The sequence below is a fragment of the Dermacentor andersoni genome, chromosome 8 (genome assembly GCF_023375885.2).
Source record: "Dermacentor andersoni chromosome 8, qqDerAnde1_hic_scaffold, whole genome shotgun sequence".
Lineage (NCBI taxonomy): Eukaryota > Metazoa > Arthropoda > Arachnida > Ixodida > Ixodidae > Dermacentor > Dermacentor andersoni.
The window spans coordinates 140,375,218-140,387,449 of NC_092821.1; the positions used below are offsets into that span (position 1 = coordinate 140,375,218).

The following is a 12,232-nucleotide window of genomic DNA, read 5'->3' on the forward strand; positions in this document are numbered from 1 at the left end:
CGTGCTGAGTAGCACGACACCATGACCACCGAGCTACCACGGCGGGTAACGAAATCAGAGAGATTTAGTTCAGGGGACGCAAGCGGCTTGCTTACGCAAGAACTAGGGGCGACGGTACTGCGCACGCGCAGACCTCTACGTCTGAGTCTGCGCATGCGCAGTTAAAACCCCTTAAACTTCGCAAAGTAGTGACACTCTCCTCCGCCGCCTTCACTCCTCCTCGTCTCTCTCTTTCACGCTCTCTCCTCGACCGTGGCGCCGCCTACATTGCTCGAGCGTAGCAACGGCGCCAACATGCGCTCCTCGCCACTCCGTAGACGATTCTCGAGCAAAAATGGCGCTGATGCGCGGCGCGAGGGCCCACGTGATGCTATTAGGCCAATAGCGATGCGGCGCGGCCTCGGCCAGAGCGCGCGAGGAGGAGGCGGCATTCTTCAAAGCGTGGCACTACTTTACGAAGTTTAAGGGGTTTTGTGCGCAGTACCGTCGGCCCTAGTTCTTGCGTACGCAAGCCGCTTGCGTCCCCTGAACTAAAGCTCTCTATTATTTTCGTCCCGACGCGTCGGAGATTGATCGTCGCCGCAAGTTGTACCGGTAACAATAGCGCGAAAGGGTGTCGATATTCTGTTTCTATAAGCCGCAGGGGCATCGGGCGTGGCGCTGTCGCTTATTCCGATGACTGACGCGTACACATTGATCGTGGGACGCCCGTATAGCCACAGGTGACCTACAGGGAAGCGTTGCGTTATATCCTGGTTGCTGTTCGCTACTAGAAGACAAGGTCGTTGTTGTTACCACACACTTGTCGCGGTATTCACTACGTGCGTACCTCGTGCAGGTGCAACTGCACTTGGTAACGATAGAGTTATCAACGTATTACTGACTAAACAATGTAGTCACTGTTATTGATGGGTCTCGGTCATCAATCCAAACGCAGTTAACTCACTCGGGACCCAAATTTTCTTTCCTGTAACGCATTTGTCGGAACCGCTATTAGGTATGTCAGAATACTACTAAGTAACATCGTACTGCCACTACCTTACTGCCACTACCTACTAGCGTAACATCACATATGCCACCCATCGTATTTTCGATAGACAGTATACTGTCAATCACCGAAAAAAATTATGTACTTCTTCTGGCGTAGACGAAATTAACTCAAAGATCCTAATGAATACTAAGCATATATCCGCGGCATACTTCACTTTGTTGTTCTCGCAATCATTGTCTGCAGGTGCCTTACAGGATGATTGGAAAGTGGGAGATCTCGTTCCAGTATTCAAAGCAGGTAACAAAAAGACTCGCCCTCAAACTACCGCTGCATTTCATTAACTAGTGTTCCTTGCAAAGTCATGGAACATGTCATATCCTCGCATATCATGAACTTTTTAGACTCGGTAAACTTCTTTCATCCTTCTCAACATGATTTTCGTAAAGGGCTTTCATGTGAAACACAGCTAGCTATCTTTCTTAATGATCTGCACGTTAATCTTGATAACAACGTTAAAACCGATGCCATGTTTTTCGGCTACTCTAAAGCTTTTGACGCAGTGCCTCATAGCCGCTTGCTAATAAAATTATTCAGATTGTACTTGGATTCTCACGTAGTACAATGGATAAAAGAATTCGTTACTAATCGTTCCCAGTTCGTCCTTGTCAATAACTTCTCCTCCGAGCCCCTCCCTGTCACTTCAGGCGTCCGTCAAGGCTCAGTCTTAGGACCGGTTCTTTTCCTAATATACATTAACGATCTTCCGTTGCGTGTATCTTGTCCTATTCGCATGTTCGCTTGACGACTCTGTGATTTATCGTACTGTGACTAACATCTCTGATCAAGCATCTCTCCAGAATTACCTTAATAACGTGCAGAACTGGTGCCACCGTTGGCAAATGGCCTTGAACCCTAACAAGTGCAAATTTATTTTGATTTCGCGCCGTCGTAATCCTTATCTCTCTACTTACACAATTGCAAACGTCCCAGTAGAATTATTTCTAACCTGTAAGTACTTAAGCGTAACCCTGTCCCACGACCTTTCCCGGACTGCGCGTGCGAGGAGCGTAATTTCGTCAGCGAACAAGACCCTTGGGTTCATGAGGCGCCACGTACCTTCGGCATGCTCCACAGCACGTCACACTACACGCATGCAAATCATTTGTCAGACCACAACTGGAATATGCCGCCGCCATCTGGAACCCTCATCAAACACATGTCATCAATGCACTCTAGTCAGTTCAGAATCGTACGACTAGATTCATCTATTCTTCATATTCATATAACACCAGCATTTCACTCTTAAAGGGAGAATCCATCTTGACATCTCTTGCTTTTCGTCGTCGTTTCGCCACGCTCTCTCTTTATCAGAAATTTTTCTACTGCTCGCTAAGCCGCCCACATTATACATCACGCCATCTTCTTCGCGCATGTCACAGCGCACCAGCCATCAACTCCAAGTTTCTCGTCCTCGAACACGAACTGTCACTTTTCAAGCTTCATCTTTTTCCTCGAGCTGCCAAAGACTGGAACGACCTACCCTTCAATGTCGCTGCCATCACCCATGTCATTCACAATTTCTAGAAACTGTTCAAACTTGTATTTCACCGTAACACCTGCCTTTTCTTGTGTCCATGAAATGTGTCGGATAAATTGCATTATAGGCCTAGACACATTGTATCCGGTGGTGCTAAATACGCTTGCAGTTGGTAGCTGAGACCGTCGAGTAACAGTGACCACCTTGTTTAGTCAATAATGTTACTTACTCTCCCTTTACCAACTGCAGTTATATCAAGGCAGTCGATGCGGTGACAACTAGGTATAGGAACTATACAACGATTTCTTTAATAGTGCTGGCTGTCAATATGGAGGTTGTCGTTCTATGGTAGGGTTCGACGTTCGCGTACGGCTGCTTTTTTAACTGCAGGAAGGGGTCAGCTAGACTTTCAAAAAAAAAAAAATATTTACGCGACAGCGTTAAGGGCCCCGTGTCGAATAAACCCGGCGTTGGCGCCGGCGTCCCGCGTCGGACGTCGCTTTGCCGAAAATAATTTCGAACCCAACTCCGAACCACATTTACCCAACCACTCCTCCACCACCAAAGTTGCTCATACCTTGTCTTTCATTCTTTAAAAGTTATTCCTTGGAATTTTGAGAACGGTGGCCCAAAAACAAATTTGATGAAAAAAAAAGCACCGACAGCGCACATCTTTTATGTTATCTCTTCTCAGACTGAAGTATTAAAAGTGCGAAACAATTACGGGAGATAGACCCACGCAAGAGGCCGCGTTTCTACCAGAAAGCTCGCCTTCGTGCATAGAGTTCGCCGCCAGCGTTTTCCGGTAAGCGTTACGGTAACATAAGCTGCATTTGCCGGGAAGCACGAAAAGCAGTCAGGGGTCTTTGAATGCTATCGCATTCCACTCTTAAAGGCGAAGCTTAAGCGTCCTCCAAATATTTTTTTTTTTAAAGAACATGATAGGCATTTTTGACGCAGGTTAATTAATAGCGATCACGACGTCCATAAACACGGCGGCGTACTTTCGCAAAATCCGAATTCGTCCGTACAATCTGGCCCAAATTGTAATGACGCTCAGGCTTGAAACACATCGTCTTTTTTGTTAATTTATTTTCTTGATGCGATAGCATTAAACAGGACACTCATTGGGGTGGGCGCAAAATGAAGTGCATCAATCGGGGAAGCAACTTAAGTAGATGGGTGTATACCGATCTTTGTTGAAGAGAGAGATAAGGAAGGCAGGGATGTTAACCAGTCAAGAGACGCTAAACAAAAGACACCAAGCTAGTTTACACTGATAATACAGTCTCACTACAAGTTTTCTTTTTCTCTTTAGTTTCTCGTACAGTCCATAAGGTGTATATAATATGGTGACTTGCGAGTCCTTTTCTTTCTTTCTTTCTTTTTTCTTTTCGTAAATGTACGAAGAAGTACATCGTCTGTACAAGCATCGTCTTTACTTACCACGGCAAGGCGGACCCATTTCCAGTTCATCGCGGAGCCGGGAACAAGAAACGTGCAGATCGGTCCGGGTCTTCAGTGGCTCTGCTCGAGCTGTATATCGTTCGAGAACAATGACGGTCACGTATCAATCTTTCGGAAAAAATGAATGCGATATGTATATATGCGTGCACTATAGCCGACGAACAAAACGCGGTGATAAGGAGATTTACGCAGAACGATAGCGATAAGGACACCTACGCGCCATTTAATTGAATGGACTCTCTCGGGTCACTTAATTAACTGAGCCCTTGCACCTGAACAGTTAAAACTACGCCGCGGATGAGTAACCCGGCTAAATGCACTGACGTTCAAATTATTATTTATTGGCGCTCTGATAAAGCACAGTGCATGCGAGTTTTTTATTATTATTTTTTTTGTAAGTCAACGCAGTTTCATTTCATTTGTTTCTCCTTGAAGGCCCGAAGACATTACATAAGGGGGGACATAACGACATGGTAAACTTCAATTATTCGAACAAAAATGCAAAAATTTACGCCAGAATAACAGTCAGGGAAGTAGAAGATATAATTGAGAATACATTGAAAATAAAATTTAAAAAATCAGAGCAGGTAGATATTAAGATGAGTCAGTGTGGGGAACAGGGGTCGTCTGAGGCTGCGTGGCGGATTCTTAGTTTCTCGCGGAATTCTTTGCGTTCGGTGTTTGCCACTATGTGTTCTGGGAAGGAATTCCACAGCACTGTTGCATAAGGAAAAAAAAAAAAAGAAAAAGAAAGGATGAGTTCATAGATGGGTCAGCTAGACGAGTTTCTGTGTTTGGTATATATACCTTGCACTGGCGTGACGCAAAATGGGCTATAAGGAACATAGAAGGGGAGAGAGGTAAAAAGAAAGGGAAAGGGCGGAGTTGGTCACATTAATGAAGCTTTGTGAATTATTGAAAACTCGTTAGACCTTCTTAATTAGCTAGCATCACACTCGGATTCGTCTTGCAAGTGTTGTTGATATATATATATATATATATATATATATATATATATATATATATATATATATATATATATATATATATATTCAGCGACGACTGCAGGGGGATCCGGGGGCCCCAGTTTTTCACATTTTACAATAATATCAAGTAAAAGACAGTGGCAAACGCTTCCCCAGCGAAACTACATCAGCATGTAGCGATACGCGTTATCAGTGGTCGACCCCCCTTTATCCTTATCTTTCTTAACCTTGACATTTGTGAACAAGCGCATTTGGGCGTGCGTTGTTTAGAAAGTGAGAGTACGTCGGCCCATATCTCTTGTTTTCATGGGCTCAGAAACATTGTGGACGCATCCTCAAAGTACACAATACGCGTAGCTCCAGCAGTCGGTTGGCGATACGCCAGCGCGATAGAGGCGTGCTACATGTTTCTGCAGCGGTTGTCTGAGATAACTAGAAAAGGGAGATTCGGGGTAAAAAAAGAAAAGAAATTCTTTACTGAAAAAGCTTCAGAGCAACTTGGGACATCAGGATTTGGGCGCTAATTACCAGAGTAATAATGAATTAGCAGGATTTCTCTCAACATATCTTAATAGCCCAGCAATGCACGAACAGGGTTTCAAATCGGGAAAATTAGAAAAGACCAATTCGCTTTTTGCTCTAGCGATCGAGAGCACATTTAACAACAACAACAACAACGACGACGACGACGGGGACGAAATGTTATTCGACATGAAGGGCAACTAGTATATCAACTAATTTATTGGTTATTGGTTTCTTAAGCTATCAACAACCGAAAACTCGCTTCAGCGTATCGAAAGCGCTACCATATAGGTCAATGCGTCAACTTTTCCGTGTTAAATCAGAATTTTTAGGTACGGAAACAGCGCAGCATGCAAGAAACGTTGGCCATCGCTAGGTTATTGACTTTTGCGTGGCACGTTTTACAAGGAGTGAATGAAGTCAGCCAGTACTATAGTGACACTGTTTTAAACGCTGTGCCTTTGTTTTATACCACCGAAAATGTGGATCAATATTTGGAGCGAAATGCGTAGGTGTTCCAGTTATGTTTCCGCGGCATAACGGCAGCACACACACACACGAAAAGTTAACTGAAACGTCTGGGCTCTTATGGCGCATTTTGAGTCCGTAAATCTCGAAGCTGGTGCTTCTAGCAAAAGGTCATGCTTTGCGTACTGGCTGGTTTTCCCAAAGATAAAGACAGATTACTGTTTGTTCTCATATTGGCATGTTGCTACTTACGCTACTCTGGAATTGTTTGCCTGAAGAAATGACATGACTCTTCAAAAAGGGCGTTCTGAGTAACTATACGGGTCTGGCGCGCAAAAGAATAAACCACCCAAGCTTCATGTTCTGCGTGCACTTTCATTAATATGTTTTACGTGCCGCGCAACGTGCTCTGCGCGTTACCGTAAACGTTTCCTGCAAGAATACTGCGTTTGTTTAAATTGGCGACTATTATTGGAGTTTATTAGCGCAAGGCCCAAACGTGACCAAAGAGCGCAACCCCCTTAAGTTTGTGCCCGTGAAAGGTGAACATATGTTTGCTACAGCGACCACTCCTATAACAGTACGGAGGTGCCTCTTTGTACTCTATTTGTCCCGGTAAGGCTGATTGATTGAGTGATTGATTGATTGATGTTTGCAACAGGGACCACTCCTATAAAAGTACGGAGGTGCCTTTTTTTACTCTATTGGTCCTGGTAAGGCTTATTGATTGATTGATTGATTGATTGATTGATTGATTGATTGATTGATTGATTGATTGATTGATTGATTGATTGATTGATTGATTGATTGATTGATTGATTGATTGATTGATTGATTGATTACATGTTCCGTACCCGTTCAGTCACAATGAACAGACTTGTTGCGCGGCCTCTCCCACCGTTTCTTTTTGCCAGTCCTAATCCCCATCGTGGCAAAGGAAAAAAAAATATAGAAAATACATTAGGGCCAGAAGATGGCACTGCTAACTCTGTGCGTATGCAACATAGCATGCTTAGAATGTGACAACTGTGACGTTTCGACAGCTGCGCGCGTGTTCCTCACGGGTGACCTTGAACACTAACTTATCGAAGTGATGTGCGTACTTCTGTCGCGATTTCGTGCACACTTTGACGAGTTCGCGCAAGCTCGACACATCTACAGTGCTGTGCTAGAAGCACTTCTCAAGTGGGTGAAGCGAGGCCTATAATGCTACAAAGTAATGCCTGATCCGACCAATGGTGGGATCGGGCCTCTGTCCTCCAGCACAGTGTATACCTCATGCTCTAACCAGTGTACCACGATCGCACGCCATGCTTATCGCGGACAAAAAAAGAAAAAAAGGAGAGGAAAGCTCACTCTTCGAAACGTACGTCTGTCACCGGACAGACGTATATATATACAAAAAAAACGGCCATTGAGCCGAGGGCAAATTGAACCCTCTGCTTAAGCAAGTGGCTCTATATGTCTATATATACTTATACAGAAATATATAACCCCACGTGGTCACTGCATTGCCGCACACGACCGCCTTACTAAAGACATTTTCGACGCGCTGTCCGACATGTATAGCGTCCCGTCGGCAATGGCCAATTAATATTTGTTCTTTTCTCGTAATGGCTGCAGCAGATAATTCACGTGTGCCTGTACCTTGAGTCGGTGACTCAACTAAATTTATGAAAAAGAAAATCGACTATAATTATTTTGTAATTACGAGCAATCGCTATGAAATGCATACACGGTCGTAATGCCACCTTGAATTTCTTCCCGCGCTGCAATGGAATAAAATTTTGCGACTCGGACAAATTTATCAGCGTCCCAACGAGATTCGTGACTGAAGCGTCTAAAGTGAACAATTATTAAGTGCATTGGTGTTCTTTAATTAATCATTGTATTAGGGTTATCGCTCAAGTTACAATGTACGCCACTGTTGTGTAGCTTGGTTAACAAATATGATTTTGTATCGAATCGTCTATCTTTAACAAGCAGATACCAGTCATTACAGAAACATGTGGTATACACGATAGATTGCTCTTATTGATTCTCGGAGGTTTCCCCTTCTTTTTTTTAAACTATTGCTCGAAGATATTATTTGAGACGTTCTTCAGGGTTTTTCTGAGATCTCCCAGTAGATTGAGGTCGCGGGTTCGACTTAGGTCGGCTTCAGAGCCCACCATGCTATGGGGGCGATATGCAAGAAAGACGCTCGAGCACTTTGATTTAGTCACACGTCAAAGAACCCCACGTGGTCAGAGTTAATTGGCAGTCACATTAGTTAATACCAACGTCACAACAGCTGTTTGCTGTAGCTTTTCTTTTTAAACCTTACTGAACTCGCTGTTTAAGTAACACTGGCCCAACGGCTTTTGTAAGAGCACTGGGGAGACCCTTGCTAAATATTTCGTTTCTCTGCACGGTGGCAGGAGCAGTCGGTACATATAGCACAGAACGTTCTTGATAGTTACTAGGCTTGTAACTGGCTGGCAATTGCGACAATATTTTTGAGCAATATGTGCGGGAGGTCTTGAGCACAGAAAAATAAAAGAAAAAGAACAATAACAAACAAGGTCGACGTAGCCGGCGCCGATATCTCGGGGCCCACGCGTGCACTGTTTAAAGGTCGTGGTGTTGAATCGGAAGACGTGTGCAGATAATGGTCAACTCTTATAAGGAACAGCGTTACATACATCTTACAATACCTTGCTAGTGCGCCAGCCTTGATTATAGGGATCATATTGCGCCCGTGGGAAAGCCTGCGAAATAATCTTTTATAAAATGCTTCTTATATAACGTCATGATGCCACTTGTGTCCCGAAAGGCTGAAAAAAAAAGTTTTACAAAAATGGGAAGGCCTAAATGATTGTTCTCTTTTACAATTGACCGTAATGTATGCACAACGCCTGTCATATTTTAAGGGGGAAAGCTCGTGTTGTACGATTTAAAATTTCACGCTCGTTTTCTCGCATAGTATAGTAACCGAAGTGGCACATTAGATAGGCAGTCCTCTGCACGCTTTCGTATGCGATTTGAAGCTTTTGACACAGCTAGGATACAGTTAGACACGTGCCTCGTCCTACATGGTGGTATATTCTGCGTGTATATGTGATCTCGATTACTATAATATTTCTCCGTCATTATAATCTTTATGGTTTCTTATCTCAGCTCTTTCGTATTTCTTCCTACGCTTACTGCTCAGAGAAGCAACAATGAACGGCCCGAAGAAACGCTTCGAACGTGATCGATTTGCGCCTACCTTTGGAGTCGTTGGCTTTCACAAAGGCTGTTCAGTACCCGTTGTCATCGCAATCCAACTTGTTGCCAAGCAGACGACGTCTCCTCTTCCACACGACTCCTCGACGACCACTTCGCGAGTTTTGTTTTTGGTTTGTGAATCACCGGACGCCGAGGTACACAATCGCAAGTCAAGCCGAGAAAACTTCTGCGCAACTTCACTAGGCACTCTCTTGACGGTCTTTGCAAGAGGCGCTCAGTCAACTGGCCCCGTGCGGGATAACGGCAGACGCTTTTCTTTCTTGTTCGCCGACGGTTCGATTATGCGCAGGCGTCAAGTCGTCTGCGCGTGCTTTGGCTGGGAAAGAGTACGCATAGAGCGCGAAGCGCGTCGTCTGCTGAAAACTTTGGAAACCCCGCTACGAGCGGATCCGTACGGCCGCCCAAACCAGTCTTCACATACAGCCGTGGCGACGGCGTGCCGCCTAAACTAGCGCGTACAGTGGTACAACGACGCTCCCTAGGTGTAGAAGTTGCGAAACCGACGCGTAAGAACGCGACCGCATTTCGTAACATAAAATAAACACTAGCAGATGCTCCTGCCATCTATCGAGAGTAAAACAAACTAGAAACAAGAAAAAAAAGTATGCAATTTATGTTTTTAGTTTAGCTTTTTTTCTAAGGTAGCGCTACGACTTGTGAAATACAAAAGTAGTGGATCAGAAAGCGCGTCATTATTGAACGTGAAGTTGTACCACAGTGCGCATAACAAACTTTGGCCTCACCGCCGTCCCTCGTGGAGGTATCATCCCACGCGAGTAAATGACGACGCCTCGGGACCGAATGATTTCATCCGGCGCGTAGTACGCGCACTACCCCCGTCCTCGCTTAGGGTGGCTATTCATGGGCTATTCTTGCCGCATTTTGTTTCTCGCCGAACTGGCTCGTTGTGGCTTTCGTGTGTGCGCGCGCGCGTGGTGTATAGCAGACGACAAGGACGACCACATTCGGGGGCGCATCTTTGCCTTTTGTCTTTCGCGTGGTGACGTCAGCGGCCGTGGAAACAAGCGACCGGAACAAAGCATCATTTGTATTTTTGTCAAAGTGCGTCGTCTCGTTAAGGGCCCCGTTGCCTCCTCGGCGACGTTGCATAGACGAGCTTTGGCTCGCCCATTAAGGCCCTTGTTATGTAGCAACGACGTTATGGTGAATGTTGGAACGGCGCGAACCGGCGAAGGACAACATGAGGAAGCGACACAAACAGCGCCTGTTTGTATCGCCTTCTCGTCCATTCATAATGTGCAGAAATATGGCTTACCCTGTACCACTCCGTGCCCTATACTAGGCAGAGGTTACTTGTAGCACAGTCCGCATTTTGCGGCCGTGTCTGGTATGTGTGCTATGCTTTACAGCCACCAGTCGGTGGCAGGACCAGTTGGTGCATGGTGCTTTGAAAAGGTATGCCAGAAAACGCAAAGATCTAACTAGGAAAAAAAAAACGTGAGGCAAGAGACAGAAAAAAAACGAGAACAAGGTGAAAGCAGCAGCCAACGTTTCGACAAGTGGACATGTCTTCTTCAAGGCCTTGAAGAAGACAGGATGCCTTGAAGAAAACATGTCCACTTGTCGAAACGTTGGCTCCTGCTTTCACCTTGTTCTCGTTTTGCTCATCGTCTTGGATTTCCATCTCCCGTCTTCCCGGCGTTTTCCCAAGACACGGAAACAAGTAACAAGAAAGGAGGTGCTCGACTAACAACTGCAGGAGACTTAACACAACTCCACTTGTTAGTCCCACAAACACTTCTCCCTGTTCCTTTCTCTGTGTCTTGCCTCGCAATTCTTTTTCTAGTTATCCTTTGCGTTTGCTGGCATACAGTAAGTACCTAGACTTTCTCCGGGGTAAAGAACATTCCGAACGCGGACGTTTTTACGATGACACGTGAGATGACGCTCTCTACGTCTACCTCGTCATCGGCATCCGATTGTCCATAAGGCGCGCTGCTTCGCACTGTCACAAGCTTTGTCTGCGCCCTCTCATCCTCGTCGCTTCTCTGCTCAGGTTGATGGACGGTATGCGTCAAAAGCTCGCGGTGCTTGGGTTCCGCGAAAAACTAAGAAAGTTCAATTTCCGCACGATTTGTGCACATATGTACGTACAGCCCGCGGCAAAGCCGTTTACATTACTAAATTCAGGAGTTTTACGTGCCAGCACCACGTTCTTATTATGAGGCGCGCTACATTACTAGTATTAAAAAAAAAAGGAAGAAAAATCGAATTATTCAGGTGCAACGGACATGTTGCAATATATGGGAAGCAATGCTTTCCTGAGGTCGGTTAATTAAATGCTACGAAACTAAATGCGGTGCTTACAATTGCTTTCGTTAATTGCCATCGTATACAGCGGGTAATCTCATGCAGTGTTTACGTTTACGGACTACGCCGTGCGCCGATGTATGCCGAAATGCAGACAGCAGACCATGCGAATTGAACGCTGTGAGACGCCGACGCTGTGACGTCACGATGATGGTGGCAAGGCTTAGTGTTTGTCTAGGGAAGAATGGTGAGCGAGAGGCGTGCGCAGAGAAAATTGCATGGCACGAAGAAATATGGTAAGGTTAATTCGCCCGTTTCATTCCTGCATAACTATTCATCATCATCATCATCATCTTCTTCATCATCATCATCATCTCATTCCCTATGCCCCCTGCACTACGAAGACCACTCCCAGCAGCGATCTCCAATCGCTTCTGTCTTTCGTCAGATCAATTGAGATCCATTAGGGGGCGGTGCCTGAATGATCTGGTGCGAGAGCATTTTGCAACTTAAAAAGTAGGAAAAAAAAATAGACGGTGGTTTTTTTCGCAATGATATCCAAGTGGTACGGCCGTCAAGCGTTGCTCGAAATTTGTAGAATTGTTGGCCGAGGCGACAGTCGGCGTATATACACGAGAGACTACAGAACTGATGCGGGAGCGATAGAAAAACGTAGTACCACGTGTGCAAGCATGCCTTCTATCCCTAAAAAAAAAAAAA

The 12,232-nt window shown here is 45.2% G+C and overlaps 1 protein-coding gene across 1 annotated transcript in view; it reads right to left on the minus strand.

The window, feature by feature from the left end:
• The window catches only part of LOC126525823 (multiple inositol polyphosphate phosphatase 1-like), a 47,709-nt gene extending 38,331 nt beyond the window's left edge, over positions 1-9,378 (minus strand). The window contains exons 1-2 of the mRNA XM_050173781.3: positions 9,222-9,378; positions 3,975-4,064 (exon numbers count right to left, since the gene is read on the minus strand). Coding sequence (XP_050029738.2) covers positions 3,975-4,004 — 30 coding nt within the window. The 5' untranslated portion in view covers positions 4,005-4,064; positions 9,222-9,378. The remainder of the gene's footprint in view (positions 1-3,974; positions 4,065-9,221) is intronic.
• Between the last annotated feature and the right edge of the window lie 2,854 nt (positions 9,379-12,232).